This window comes from Amblyomma americanum, chromosome 2 (genome assembly GCF_052857255.1).
Source record: "Amblyomma americanum isolate KBUSLIRL-KWMA chromosome 2, ASM5285725v1, whole genome shotgun sequence".
In the NCBI taxonomy this organism is placed as follows: domain Eukaryota; kingdom Metazoa; phylum Arthropoda; class Arachnida; order Ixodida; family Ixodidae; genus Amblyomma; species Amblyomma americanum.
Genome location: NC_135498.1, coordinates 99,988,147 through 100,004,231, shown reverse-complemented (window position 1 = coordinate 100,004,231; position 16,085 = coordinate 99,988,147). Strand labels below are relative to the sequence as shown.

At 47.0% G+C, this 16,085-nt stretch overlaps 1 protein-coding gene across 2 annotated transcripts in view; it reads left to right on the top strand.

The window, feature by feature from the left end:
• The window catches only part of LOC144121667 (monocarboxylate transporter 14-like), a 29,487-nt gene extending 23,377 nt beyond the window's left edge, over positions 1 to 6,110 (top strand). For both annotated transcript variants that reach the window (XM_077655001.1, XM_077655000.1), the window contains one exon: positions 5,914 to 6,110. In XM_077655001.1, the coding sequence (XP_077511127.1) occupies positions 5,914 to 6,050 (137 nt within the window). In that variant the 3' untranslated portion in view covers positions 6,051 to 6,110. The remainder of the gene's footprint in view (positions 1 to 5,913) is intronic.
• Positions 6,111 to 16,085: the final 9,975 nt, after the last annotated feature.

Here is a 16,085-nt window from a genome sequence, read left to right as displayed (position 1 = left end):
CGCGTACACATCCTCACCTTATCAACATGTGAAAGACAGACACAACTCGTATTAAACAGACCGATGATTTGGGCAGACAACAACGGATTTGTGGTTTCCCCACAAATACAACTGCTTTACTTTCATCGCTCAAAAGAGGTTTGCAGAAAGATAACAACATGCAGTTAAACTATGCTTTCAATAAAACAAGAAAACAAGTTTTCAGTCATAACAATGGACAAAAAAACACATCCATACCGAGCATAAATACCCTCAAAAAGAAAGCCACCCGGTCCTTGAATAAGATTAAGGTTCTTTCACAGACGCAATGGCGGTCCGACAGGATGTGCCTTTTACAGATATACTGCTCCGTATTACGTTTTTAGATTATGTATGCGTTGTGTATAAATCGGTTATACCATCAAAGTTTATTAAACTGGATCTTGTACAAAACTTAGGTCTGCGTCTCTGAAGTGGAGCGTATGGAACATCCCCCGTAGATAATATTTATGTAGAAACAAATGAATCACCCCTCGGAAACAGAAGAGCAATGCTTACGTATACATGCTTACGTATGAAAATAAGACCCCTACCAAAACATTATCATTGCCACATAGTTACTAAGTGCGCATACAGAAAACTTTTCAATAATGAACCGCAATCAATGAGACCTTTGTTATTAGGCTTTGAAGATAAATGTCATGACCTAGGAATACTGGATGCCCTACCTGAAATGTCACCAAAAAATGATCCACTGCCGCCATGGAACAGCCTTCTCACTTGTGATATTCACATTAGCACACTTTCGTAAAAAACAAACACCACACGTACACATATTACAGGAATAACGGACACTACAAGAAGATTATACAGAATTTCATGCTGACGCTAGGAAAGAGCAAATTATGCCAGAACAGCGGCTGTGCAATGAATCTGAGAAAAAAAGTAAGGCTGGCAAACTGTGCATTCATTCTTACGGGCGAATGTTATGCTGTCTCTGTAACTTTAGGCAGAATAATAAATGACAGCATTGAAAGCAGCATAATATGCACGGGTACACTAAGCTTGTCCAAGGCATTACATTCCGGAAATGCTGTCGAAGCCTTAGAAGGAAGTAAAGTACACAAAGGTCACAGCACGAGGATATAAGACAAAAGTATGCTGGGTGCCTAGCCTTCGACATTGTTATTGCGCTGCTCAAGGTTTACACAGACAATAACGACACATACAGACAGGGCGCAAGCTATCAACTGATTTTATTGCGTGGGAAATTCGTTTTATATGAAGTGTTAAGATGAAAAGACACAAAAACAAGCAGCATCATGGAGATGAGTTGTCTAATCTTCTGCTTACAGGCATGCGTAGAGGACGGAGTCTTTTCACTTCCTTAAAAAGGAAGGAAAAGACTTTTTTTTCCTTTTCAAGGAAGTGAAAAGACTCCGTATTCTACGCATGCCTGTCAGCAGAAGATTAGACAACTCATCTCTATGAAGCTACTTGTCTTTGTGTCTTTTCATCTGAACAGTTCATATAAAACGGATTTCCCACGTAATAAAATCAGTTGATTGTTGCGCCCTGTCTGTATGTGTCGTTATTGTCTGTGTAAACCTTGAGTAGCGCAATAACAATGTCGAAGATTACAAACCAACTAGGCCCATTTGAAGCTCTTCTTAGATTCATGCCTAGCCTTGTCGGAATAGATGGAAACAAAAGAGCCGACCTATAGGCTGCACAAGCTCGCAGTCGTGAAATCAAGAAAACCAACGTGCTGCATACAGACTGCCTGAAACTAGTATACAGTGTAGTCGAGACTAATTATAATAAAACTGGCCGTCGCACGGATTGCGTTCGTTGTATCTGAGGTTCGTGGTGAGTCGACTTTCCGTGTTGCTGCTAAAAATGAAAAGTCGGACAGCGTTAGTCCGTTATGCGCGCCTGCTTGTTGAAACTTTCCTAACTCTCCAGCTCAGTCACATGTGTGCAGCTGGTTTAGGGACGTGAAGCAATCGCAGTAGCAGGTGGTAGGTCGGCCTCCTCGTCATCATACTTATCAGATTCCTGGCAATGGAAGAGTCCTCGTACTTCGTGTACCGTTAATTCCGTCAGTGTATGATTGTACGATGTCGGCTGCACCAACGAAGTCATCCCAGGCGACATCAGGTCGGGCCAGCTGCACATCGACGTTGTGTTGTCACAAATCCATATGCGTCCGTTAACGTGGTGTTCTGCAGCGTCCTCCATCTTTCCCGATTCCCTGAGCGCCCCTTACGGAAGAAATTCCTGATGCACTGCGCAGTCAGCTTATCCACGGGACCTAGACATTCCATTCACGAGACCTGCGGAGAAACTAGAACGTCACGGCACTTGGTCGGTCAGTTGCTATCAGTATGCACTGGTGATGCGCTGCCGACAGGACAATAATAATAATAATAATAATAATAATAATAATAATAATAATAATAATAATAATAATAATAATAATAATAATAATAATAATAATAATAATAATAATAATAATAATAATAATAATAATTGGTTTTGGGGGAAAGGAAATGGCGCAGTATCTGTCTCATATATCGTTGGACACCTGAACCGCGCCGTAAGGGAAGGGATAAAGGATGGAGTGAAAGAAGAAAGGAAGAAAGAGGTGCCGTAGTGGAGGGCTCCGGAATAATTTCGACCACCTGGGGATCTTTAACGTGCACTGACATCGCACAGCACACGGGCGCCTTAGCGTTTTTCCTCCATAAAAACGCAGCCGCCGCGGTCGGGTTCGAACCCGGGAACTCCGGATCAGTAGTCGAGCGCCCTAACCACTGAGCCACCGCGGCGGGTCCGACAGGACACCTTGAACACGTGAATTATGCCCATGTCAACTGGCTTGTCTTGCTTGTCGCGTTCGCTGGCAGAACAGCCTGGTAACCGCAGTGACGGGAAGCTGCACATGGAGTCGCGCACTTTTGTCAAGCACGAGAAGAACTCTTTTATTTTTTTCTCCATGTCATGTTCGAACTCAAAAAGCCATTCGGCGATCTCATGCCCCCTCTAAACTTATGCCTCCTGGCACACTCATCTAATAACAAAAACAAACAAAAACAAAAGGTCCTTGCGTCGTGCATGTAGCGTATCAGAACGTAGCTTCCAAAGCGTTGTGCCTTGCGAGACTTCCAGATGGCGAACGGCGACCACCGGTCGCTGCCTTTCATGCTCGCGCACAGGAAGCCGATAATGCAAAGGTCGTTGCACTTTTCATGAGCACTACCCCTTGCCATTTATGGAACGTGCTTCTGACGAACGCATCTCGTAAAAAGTTTTGTCGACATTCAATACGTCCAGTATATGTTAGTTATTATTTACTTTGCTGTTCTTTTTTGGTTCACCACGTTATTTCCGTAGGAAGCGGGGTGACACGGAGGTTATACTCGGGGACAGCTTTCTGTGGCCATGCAGCTCAAGCTACGAGCGCGCTTCGCCAGTCTACATTCCTGTGTCTTTCGCTCATGAGCACGTGTGAATAGCGGACTTGTAGAAGCCGGTGTTTCACGGTCGTAGCTTGCACTGCATAACCACAGAAAGCTGTTCCCGACTATAGGATCCGCTCGTAGCTCTCTGCTCCTGCAAGAAGCGGCCGTTTTCGACCGCGGAGGCTGGTTTACAATGCCTCCTCGTTCGCTGTGTCCAAGTTGTGCACTCACAGGTTTTCCATGCATCTAAGACGCATTGCAATACATATATCTGGGTTAGTACCACCCTTGTCTGTAATAAGCGGGCGTTCATGATAACTTCGGCCGTTATAAAAAGGCTCGACTGTAATTTGAAGGCTAAATGACAGACAACCTAGGAGAAGAAATTAGACAAGAGGCTGCGCTTTGTAAAGCCTTTCCGGTGTAAATGGAAGACTTGTAGGTACCAGGAACGTTTTGTGGAAGTAATTTTATGCAGCCTCCGCTTTAGACACACACCTTACACACAGCTTTCTACTGGCAAAACTAGACAAACCTGTTAGTGAAAACTGCGGAGATGAACTTAGAAGAAATTAGATTTTATTTTCATGCGCGAAACTCGAAAATCAGAGAAAAATTGACTTCACTCAATTTTTTAATGAATGCATCCCTTTTCACCCAACGCTGCTCTTAGCTGATATTGTTGACATGCCTTATGTCTTTACCTTTTTCAGAGAAGCAGGGTTTCTTCAGAAACTAAATTTTGACCCGGTGCTTCGTTCGATCTAGTGATTCACCTCAGCCATATTCTCAATCCTGAGAAGAAGGCTGAGCTCTAGATTCGATTTGCTGGGAGTTCCTTGCCCAGCGAAGGACCGGTTGCGGGGGCTACTCAACCTTCTTTAATTCTTGTATCATTAGTCACTTGTAAAATTTACTTTCATATATCATCACTAAGTAGAACGAACTAACTCTGCAGGCCCTGTATGCCATTGTTGTTTTTTACCCGTTTTTATAAAATTCTGCAGCAATTTTCTGATATACCTTAAGTTTGGCGCATGATAGCCTTATATGCTTATGCGTCACAAAACAGAACACGCCGCATATTCAGGTGTATTAGCACATACATAATGCTTGTTACAAATACACCCACAGAATGTGCTTGTTAGCTACTACGGTGGACGTTGCAGTAATAAAATTAAAAATATATCTTTCTTACATGATTGCCTCGTGACGCTTAATTTCTAAGCCCTTCATGGCTCCATCAAAATTTCCGGCAACTGCTGAATTATTTCCACGAAGAAAGTCACATGGAGTGCACTCTTCACACAGCGCTCAGTTTTACTGCTGTAAACAAGATGCTTATGCAAACGGAGGGCGCGGCGTTTACTTTTTTGTGTGTTTCAGGCGCCTATAAGGTACACCTTGGCCGGAATAAGAATCGAACAGCTCCTGTGAACGAAAAAAAATGTTTACCTGTGTTGTTCCACCTGCGGGATACAACTTGCCGAGTTCTTGTTTCTGAGTACAGGGTTGATTGAAGCATATATTCAAAAATCGGTTGTGAAGGAAAGCATTGGTACAAAGTAAAAAAGTAGGGCATAAGCGTGTTCGCGTTTTATTCCAGCGTAAGTGTACGCCGTTGTCAGTGCGCACATCTGACATTATTAACAAAAATACAGACGCAGGATGTGACGCAGCTGTGCTTGTTGAGTGTCATTACTTTTTTTTTATTGCATATTTCCCCTACCACTTCCACAGAACTCGCTCAATGCTGGGTGTCTTCGCTAAGCGGCAATGCTATATAGAGCGAGTCGTAAGCTTAGCTTAGGAAAAATCAATTAGAAATTGTTGCTGGGCTAGTTGGCGCATGGTTTTGGTAGTGAGAAAGCGCAACATATAACGGGCAGAAGAGAGGTGTGTCCGTTTGATGTTGCGCTGTCTTAGTAGAAAAGGTTGTTTAGGGCGGATGGTTTGAGTAATCATCCATCCAAAGATGCGAAAGCTAGGGGAGCCCTGCAAAGTTAACGCTAAGTCTTGAAATAATAGCTGTGTGCACCGCGATCATTAGCGCCACCTTTTACAGGAGCTCCGCGTGCATGCGCCCCAATTTGTGTGGCCAGCATGATTGCTGACACCCGCGAGGCAGCCTGAATTAGGTTAAAGAACCATCCCACGACATGTGAAAAGGTTGGATGAAACGGCTTTTTCGCAATGTTCTTTGATAATGGCTGTGAATAGCTGAAGAATGGCCGCGCATTGTGTTGAAAGAGGACTGCCCATTTTATGAAGGACACCGCGGTCGCCTCCTAAATTTAGCTGGACCATATTTAAATGCATATCACTGCCGGGCTGAGACGTTGTGGCTTGCCTGGCGCATGCCGACTGATCCAATCGTTGCTGATACACGCTCTATTATTAACGACGTCAAGGATGTTGTCCTCAGTCTTGCTTTTTGTAAAGGCCTCAATCTGTTGCTCATTCCGTGCAGGTGTGTTCCGTGACACCGGAGGATCATACGACAACCTGTATCGCCTGTGCGGTGCTTTAGATCTCATGGCGGCGTTGTTGCTTTTGGTGATGGCTTGCATCGATGCCAGACGGAGCAATGAGAAGCGTATAAGCTGAAAGACCCCACGTGAATTGCTTTCAACCCACGGACACTGTAATAAAAAACCGCTTTCAACCTCCATACGTGACTTCGTTTTGTGATATTTTAATGATATAGCATTAGACGGACCACCAACGCTAAGACTGTCCGGCATCGGCGTCTGCATGAAGCCTCCACCTGCTGGGTGTCGTTTAGGGTCCAGTTCGCAAATTGTCGATGTACGCAAAGGATTAAGCCAAGGTTGTCCTCTGTCAGGGTTACTCTTCATGCTTTATGTGAAAAAATATGAAAAAAAGGCTACAAGAAGTAATATAGGTTATGATATGTCATACAGATTTAGGCGGGAAGCAGTAGAGCAAAGGCTATTCAGTTTAATGTATGAGGACGATATTGTTACGAAGTGGTGATTGCAGTCCGGAGACCAGGGAGGCTACGAAAATGGTGTCTAAACAAAACTATTTATTTCGGCTGACTTGCGCCCACAATGGACTGAATCACTCGGTGGTGGCCTAGAAACAAGCGTGCTCGGCGGTCGTCGAACAGAATGGCCCGCCGCTGTCAGCCGTGCTCAATTTAAAGCTGATAGCGAACATTCGAGACTAAGCGTGCAAAGTCACTACAACATTCTGTAACAATGTAGAATCAGCTCTGCCTGGCTGCGATCAATCGAGATAAATATAGTCGCGTCTTGCATCCCAAACAAAGCGATAAAGCGGCTTAGCGCCAGATTTGACGAATGAACAAGAACTGCAGAGATTCGGGGCATTACTCCCCTCTCAAAGATGCATTGACCTGATGCATTAAAACAAACAATGCGGCTACAACAAATAAAACAGATCGTGCAAAAATAAACAGAGTATGAAAATGCAGCGTCCTTTAGCACGCATAACAGGGCTTCAGACGGACGCCATGGACAACTTCTGGTCTTACGCGGCGTCGCTGGGATGCAGTCATTGCGTCAGGGTTTACTTCATAATCTAGTTCACCTAGCCGACGAAGAAACTTGTAGAAGCCGAAATAGTGGCGCCAAAGCTTTTCACTCAATTCACGGCGGCGAATGGGCGTCTACACCCAGACTTGGTCTCCTGTCTTGTATTCCGCGTTGCGTCTTCGTAGCTTGTAGCGTCTGGCGTCGGTCCGCTGCTGGTCTTTGGTCCGTAATCGGGCAAGCCTTCGAGCTTCTTTTGCGCGTTGAATGATGATGATGATGTCCTCAGGCTGGATGGCACGTACCCACGGCAGGGGATCGGCCAGGGTGCAATGCTGATACAAACGCACACATGGGTAAGGAGTGAAGTAAATGAATAATTTTGTGACGAAGACACGAATTTGGATTAAAAAAGACGTGTTGAAGGTAGGCGGCGACGTCGACGTTCTCTTCTTTGGCAGCGTTGGGGAGTATGGCGTTTAGCGTGGTCGTGGCCGAGCCTAAAAGGCGTCATCTGGGTGGTCTCCTGCACTGCGCTGTTGTAGGGGAAGACGACGTAAGGCAGGATGGTCTTGTGTTCGGTATCCCCCCAGGTCTTGTGTTCGGCATCAACATACATGGCGAGCATATCAGCGACGGTTTTGTTTCAGCGCTCGGTCAGTCCGTTGGTCTGCGAATGGTATAAAGTTGTCCTCCGGTGGTTGGTTTGGCTGTAACGCAGGATGGCTTGCGTTAGTTCCGCCGTGAATGCTGTTCCTCTGCACGTGACGAGCACATCGGGGGCGTCGAGTAGCAGAAGAATGCACTCCACGAAAAATTTGGCGACTTTTGCTGCTGTTCCGTTCGGTGGGGCTTTTGCCTCGGCGTAGCGGGTCAGGTAGCCGGTAGCTATGATGATACACTTATTTCCAGACGTTGACTTTGGGAAAGGACCAAGCAAGTTCATGCCGATCTGCTGAACGGGCCTTGAGGGGGGTTCAATGGGGTTCAGAAAACCTGCTGGTCGGGTGGGAGGTGTCTTTTGTCGCTGACAATCTCGACAGGTTTTCACATAATGTGCGACACCTGCAGACAGTCGGGGCCAGTAATACTTGTCTTGAATGCGGAGGAGGGTGCGAGTAAACCCGAGATGTCCAGCTGCCGGCTCGTCGTGTGAAGCCCGTAGAACTTCTTCGCGGAGACAAGCAGGTACAACAAGGAGGTAGGCTGTTTTGTTCGCTGCGAAGTTGTTTTTCATGAGGACATCATTCTGTACACAGAAGGAAGACAGTCCTCACTTGAATGAGGCGGAGGGGTGAAGAACCTTTGCCTTGCAAGTACTCGAGGAGGCGTTTTAGGTCGGGGTCCGAGCGTTGCTGCTGAACAAAAGAGCTGGGGCTAATCGGTCCCAGGAAGGCGTCTTCATCGTTGTCCGGCGGCGGCTACAGGGCTCGTGAGGCAATCGGCGTCAGAGTGCTTGCGTCCGGACTTGTAAACGACGATGACGTCAAACTCCTGGAGGCGCAGACTACATCGAGCGAGGCGGCCAGAGGGGTCCTTCAAATTGGCAAGCCAGCACAACGCGTGGTGATTGCTGACCGCTTTGAACGGTCGTCCGTAAGGTAGGGGCGGAATTTCGACGTAGCCCAGATGATGCCAAGGCACTCCTTCTCAGCTGTCGAATAGTTAGCCTCGGCCTTGGAAAGGGAACGGCAAGCGTATGTGATGCCGTTCTCCAGCCCGTCGCTTTTCTGAGCGAGGACGGCGCCTAGTCCCACGCTGCTTTCGTCGGTATGAACTTCAGTATCGGCGTTTTAATCAAAATGCGCAAAGATCGGCGGGGACTGTAAACGACGCTGAAGTTCCTTGAAGGCTTCTGCTTGCGGCGCTTCCCATTTAGATGGCACGTCTGCCTTCGTCAGTTGGGTCAGTGGTTATGCGATGTGCGATGTGATTGTGAAATGTGCGATGTGCGGCACTGCTCGAGTATGAGCAATTGACCCAAGGCCCACCCCCCTACGGCTCCTGCGCGCCCTGGCCTGCTGCCTCGGAGGTACAGCGAGAGATCGTCGGCATTGCGGGAAAGCGGAGCACATCCCTCTGTGCTGTGCAGCAGCTGGCCAGAGCCGTCATACACGAGGAGCTCCAGGACCATCTCCTCGTGTACACCGACGGCTCAGTGGCCCGCGACAGCTGCTCCCTTGCTGCGGCGGACACCATCCCCGCCCTGCGACTGCACAGTCAGCAACACGCAGCCTTCCTGGGCTCCTCCACCACGGCGGAGTTGATGGGGATCCGGCTCGGGCTGGACCTGCTCCTCACCCTCGGCCCTCCGCCGCCCAGGAGTGCTCTGCTGTGCGACTCCCGCGCCGCCCTCAGCCGCCTGCAATCTAACGGCCGCGGTACCCCACTAGTGCGAGAAATTCGCTCGCGCATCGAGCGCCTCGCGTAGAGAGGTTGTGCTGTGCGTGCACAGTGGGTGCCCGGTCACTGCGGCATCGCCGGCAACGAAGAAGCTGACGACCTCGCGACCGCTGCACACCAACTACCTGCCAGCGATCTGCCCCTTGCGCTGGAGGACGTGCGTGCGGCCATCCAAGACCATCTCCGAAAGCAGCACCTCGACCCACGCATTGCGGGAGGTGAGCGCATCGACAGTATCGCCGGCTGTCGCGCACTTACACGTTCACAACGTGTAATGATCCTCCGCGCGCGCATTGGCTGCCTGTGGCACGGGGAACGACGGGAGCGTCACGGAATCGCGACGAGTGATGTGTGTTACTGATGCGGTGCAGTGGAAGCACTAGAGCACCTGCTCCTTCACTGTTCCGCGTTCGCCGATGCTAGTCGCGATATGCTTGCGGCCTATAGGGCGCAGGGCATACTACCAGACTCCAACAAGACGCTATTGTGGCCGCAGGGCAGTGCTCGCACTCGTGAGCGAACTTTGGTGAGCCTCTGTGCATTCCTCGAACACACGGGCTTGACGTCCCGTCTGTTCTCCGTCAGGTAGTTACACGCAGTGACCGAACGCTCCGCGAGTTCTACCTTGAACGATTAATAATTGGATGCCCCACTCCAGTTGTAGCCAACACAGTGCTGTGCGCGTGTTTTAATACCTCTAAAATGAACTAAAATCACGCGCACAACCTGGACACATTTCTTATTGTGTATATAGTTTTTACATATTACTTCTCCCTCTATCCTCTCTTCCTGTCCCCTCACCTCTTTCATTTCATTTCTTCATTCTGCCTGCTGTCCTTTATTTCCGCTGCCCCAGCTCAGGTGCTTCAGTATCGATGGCAGATGCCGGGGCTAGCAAAAATCTTTTCCTTCCTTTTTACTATTATTTTTAATAAAACCACTACCAGCACCACCAAATCGCCGGTAATATGCGCACAGTCCGAGGAATCTGCGCACTGCTTTCTTATCGGCCGGCGGTGGAAACTGTTCAATAGCAGCTGTTTTCTGTGGGTCTAGGCGTACTCCCTCCTTGCTAACGATGTGGCCTAGAAACAGCAGCTCTTCATAGGCAAAGTGGCACTTCTCTGCTTTCAAAGTTAGGACAGACGACTTGATGACGTCTAGTACTGTTCGAAGTCTTTTGAGGTAGTCTTTAAAGTTCGAGGCGAAGGTTGTCCTCTGTCAGGGTAACTCTTCATGCTTTATATAAAAAAAATCTGGAAAGAAGCCTACCAGAAATAATCTAGATTATGATATGTCGTACGAATTTAGGCGTCAAGGCACTAGAGCAGCGGCTGTCCGGTTTAATGTATGAGGACAATATTTTACTGTTAGCAGGAGGCCAGGAAAATTTGCAAACTCTGGTTAATTCTTGTGGAGACGAAAGAGACGCTCTATGCTTTAGGTTTAGCGCAATTGAATCAGGTCTGATAATTTTAAACCATTCAACTCATCAGGTGCTTAAATTGCAAGGCCACGAAATACCCATAGTGGCAGAATAGAAATATCTTGGGGTATGGGTAAACAAAGATCAGATATACATGGAAAAGCATGAGCATACGCGTTAGGGCGAAATAACCAAGAAATGCCGAGATAATGAGACATAGGATTTTGTGGGGGCACATCAGGTATGAAGTACTGAGAGGTATTTGGAAAGGAATAATGGTGCCGGGGCTTACTTTCGGGAATGCTGTTTTGTGTCTGAGGGCAGAAGTTCAGTCGTGACTATAGGAATAAATGACAGAGCGGTTGGAAGATTATCACTAGGCTCCCATGACAATACCACACAAGAGGCAGTGGAGAGGGTATGACTGGGCATCGCTCGAAGCACGGGAAGCTGAGAGTATTATATGAAAAATACCTCAGGAAATTGGACGATAACAGGTGGGCAGCTGAGGTATTTAAATATGTATGCAGAAAGAGCATTGATTCAGAGCGGAAGAAAAACAGTAGGAAACCGTGCAGCAAGTACGCAGGACACAAGGACAGAGAAATAAAAAGCTTTAAACAACAGGTAAAAAACGCAGTAGGTAAAAACTGGATTAATTCAGTGGAAAAGAAGCAGAGTGTAGAACTATATCGATACTGGAAACGGCAGATCCCGAAGGAATCGTCCTGCGATAACTGAAGAGGCAGTGTCGTACTCTTTGAAGCTAGATCGCGGTGTCTTTGAACACGAAGCTAGAAAAAAGAAATTTAATCGAAAAGGCCACACATGTGCAGTGTCTATTAAACAATTGAACAACTTATGCTTGAATGTGGCGGTATCCATCCGGATGGCGATGTAGGCAGAGTCACTATCCCTGAGTCCCTAGGTTTTAGAGATAACAATAGTCATGAGAAAGAATCTGCGATAGAAGTTAGCAAAAAGCGATTGGAAGATTAGTGGCTCAAAAGCAGAGAGGGTGACATCAGGTTAGAAGTGTAGGAATAAAAACATATTTAAAGAAAATGGTGATTCGAACCCGACCACGGCGGCTGCGTTTTTATGGAGGAAAAACGCTAAGGCGCCCGTGTGCTGTGCGATGTCAGTGCACGCTAAAGATCCCCAGGTGGTCGAAATTATTCCGGAGCCCTCGACTACGGCACCTATCTCTTCCTTTCTTCTTTCACTCCCTCCTTTATCCCTTCCCGTACGGCGCGGTTCAGGTGTCCAACGATATATGAGACAGATACTGCGCCATTTCCTTTCCCCCAAAAAACCAATTATTATTATTAATAAATGGCGAATTTGTTAAACGATTCATTACACCGTTAAATAAATACAAAGAAAAGTAAGTCGAAAAAGGTGCCAACAGCCGGCACCCCGTTTAAAAGGGGACGCTCCTGTCTTCCATCCATCCGTTCGTTCTGAACTTGTGACTATTCCTAGGCTATATTTGAATACACATGTGGCGAAGGTGTAGGAAAAGTGCACTATCTCGTAGAAATCAGAGCCAACAACTGAGCAAACAAGTTCGGTCAGATATTTTCAGTCTATACCGTCGTCGAGAGTGAGTGTAAGCATAAGATGAATTGCAGTAAATGTATGGCCTCTCATAGGATAACTCAAAGATGATGGTGTGGCAACCACACTCGTTTATAGGCCAGGTTCGTTTCGTGCCGTTCTTCAGTCCGAGATTGCGCACACGGTCTCGTTGGTAGGTTTTTTAGCCGCAACTTGGCAGCAGCAAAGGCGGCTCGATTCCATATCATCATCGGCGGGACATCAGATCTACATCCAATCGTCACGTGGTTCCGACGCCGGCAAAGAGGGACACCTGGCCCTGACGAATCAAGGAAGATATCGACATCAAGCCCACCAGAAGAGCGAAACCTTATATTAACAGGAGTATCGCCTTAACACTCTCACTTGGCCGCAGCGAAAGCAGCACAAGAAGCTCGGGTAACAAGCATCTTGCTATCATTCCACGTTAGCATTCTTTTTTTTTAGTTTTCCAAAACAAAACAAACGTGCAGTGGGTGCTTTGGCTGTTGCGGCCATTTTTTTACTGTTGAACGCATCTGTCACACGCAATGGGAGATTTCGCTCCGTTTCGTGTAGAACGTAGGAAAGAAATGAATAAAAATCGAAACTGAAGCGTGAAGTCAGGACAGAAATCAGAGAATTTAAAAAAGTGAGGTGTTTTTCAACGAACAGTTTGAGAGCACAAAAAAAGAAAATGAAGCTCTCAAGCACCGAAATGAAAAACTGCTCAATGAGTGTGAAGCTCTCAAAAATGAATTTTTTCACTACGAACAACGAATCACTGGATCCGAACAGTATTCTAGATTTTGACTAAAAAAAAAAGCGCACAAGAAGACGGTGGCATGGGAGAGAGACAGAACAACGCGCCAAGTTGCAACTGAATTTTATTGACGACACGGAAGCTTACACATACTGAAGCAAATACAAAAAAGATAGAACTCAACGCTTGCGCTGACAAATTCTAAGCAGAGAAGCCATTTCCTTATCCGAGAGATTAACTGATGGTTTGCTGACGCACTTGGATGCCTTCTTGTGAATCAGTATTGCCTCTATAATCTCAGGCATGTGCGGTGCTTGCTCTTCGCATCAACCCTGCACTCACTGAACAAAGGCTTGCAAATATTGCTGGGAGAACGATGCAAGTGCTCTAACAGGTGACCGTTTCTTGGTGGTGCCAGATTGCGCTTCTGTTCCGCTAACCTTTCATTTACGCATCTGCCAGTCTGTCTGATATATACCGGACCCCAAGACAATGAAATACTGTAAACCACACCTATTTCGCACTCCATAAACTTACTCGGTTGCTTCTTTTTGCACCCCCTTAAACTTCCGGGAAACGGGTTTGTAACCCTACACAATTTTGACAGTTTATCTGGGGCAGAGAGAACAACAACCTTACGTTTGCTCTATTGGCAACCCTCTAACCCAACCCATCCTAACCCTCTAAACTATGAAGAGCAGTTCCATGAAGTAGGCTGTGCAGCAGATTGTGAGTGAAAAAGAAGCAGAGTGCTACGACTTCAACAAGGAACGCTCGCATTCTGTGAGTTACTAGTCACCTTTGTTGATTAATCTATGTGGCTCGCGGAATGGGAGTCAAGGAAGAAAAACAGCACCCTGCCCTGACAACATTTCAGGCGCTTCCGCTGTGGAATGTTCGTTGCCAGACAGCGAAATGTAATACACAAAGTACCTGAGCCTATATGCGCACTTGTTGATGCAGGGCCATAGTCTCGCTGCAAGGCCAGATGCGATCAGCGTCACAACTGCGAGCGACAGCTGCGAGTCACAACAGTTTGGATTGCGTTTATTCGGCACGGCCGGTGTTAGACGTGTTTGGCGTAGAGCACATGGCATGGAATTATTTGCCAAGTATGTGGGGCAGAAACGTTGCTAACGAAAAGGGTTCAACTTACACTGAGGGCAACGCAGCGAGCTATGAGAAAAAAAAATGCTAGCTGTAACGTTAACAGAAAGGAACAGAGCAGAGTGGATCAGGGAACAAACGCGGGGCAGTGACATTCTATTCGAAATAAGTAAACGGGCTTACGATGGTCGCTAAGGGTAACGCAGTGAATTCCGAAAGAAGGCAAGCGTTAGAGGCAAGCGGCAGAAGGTTAGGTGGGCGGATGAAATTGATAAGTTTGCGGGAATAAGGTGGCCATGGCTGGCCCATGCAGGACGTGGTTAATTGGAGAGATATGGGAGAGGCCTTTGTCCTGCAGTGGGCATATTGAGGCTGATGATGGTAATTAGGATATACTTTTATGCACGCGCGCTAAACCTCGCAGTCCACTGTGCTCACAGCGTTAAACCAATGTTATCCATACTTTGCGACAGACTGCGCTTGTAGTCTCTAAGGTTCTTTTTTGTACATTGTATTGCGTCTGAGCTGTATGAACTCACGAATAAAAAAATGGCGACCACGAATCTGCATGCACATTCATGAAAGTATGCTTTATGTTTTGTGAGCGAAGAAAAATAATAATCAACAATGTTTCTCTAGGATGATATCGACACCTACGCAGTTCGCCGCCTCTTATTTCCATGTGTACCCGCCGCCGAAGCTTAGTGGCAGTAGGATTCGGCTGCCAAGCGCAAGCACACAAAATCCAATCACGGGCGTGCTGGACGCAGTTCATTCCAATGCACTTTAAAGAGCCTAAAATGAACTGAATTAATTCGAAACATTACACTACGGCCTCTAGCAGAGCCATGCATAGTTTTTGCACTCTCAGGACGACATAAAATATCACACGATCATCCCGGTGGTCGAATTTCGGCTGTCTTTGAAAGACGAGGCGCTCAAGAAGGAGTAAGGGGGGGGGGGGGGGTTACGTCTTCGGGATGCATTTTCTACTGACAGTAAGGTTATCTAGCAATTATTTCGAACACCCGCAAATTTCTTCATCTCATTACATTTCTCGACTTTGTGACGTAATTTTCCCTGGTGTATTACAACTCTGCTCTTTCCCTGTAGCCGCTGTGGTGGCTCAGTGATTATGGCGCTCGGCTGCTGACCGTAAATACGCGAGTTAGACTCCGGCCGCTGCGTTCTCATGTTGATGAAGGCTAAATGCTAGGGGCCTGTGTACTGTGCGATGTCAGTACACGTTAAAGAATCCTGGGGAATCGAAATTATCCGGAGCCCTTCACTACGGCGTCCCTGATAGCCTGAGTCGCTTTCGGACGTTGCATCCTATAGACCAAACCAAACCTATGTCTCGTTGTTTCTTGCCTTGATTCTCACCATCAGCAATTCTGTTCGAGGCGAGCGCGCATGGGGTGTCGCTCTTGTACTGGCGAAGGCAATTTGACTGTTTAATCTTGGGCAGGCAGCACATTCGATTGATGTCATTGTCTTTTAATTTATTCTTCCTGTTCATTCATGCTCTTATATGCGCGCCCGGTTTGGCTGCACGTACAGCGATCGCTTCTAGTGCCGTCGACAGCGACCTTGTCAAGTCCAGAGGCCACAGAAACCGCATTACTTCTTGGCTAATAAAGGTGAACCTAGTGTATGCGTTTTCTTACGGCTGCATGCTAATGAGTAGGCGGGTCATTAGGAAGGAAGTGATCTCTAATGAACCTCGCAACAGAGCTCAAGATGAGACAGTGCTTTCGCATTCAAAACCCGTAATCAGTATTAAATGCCCTCCATAATTTGTATAGAGGGCTTGCTCAATACCATATTTGATATACCTTGCTATTCTA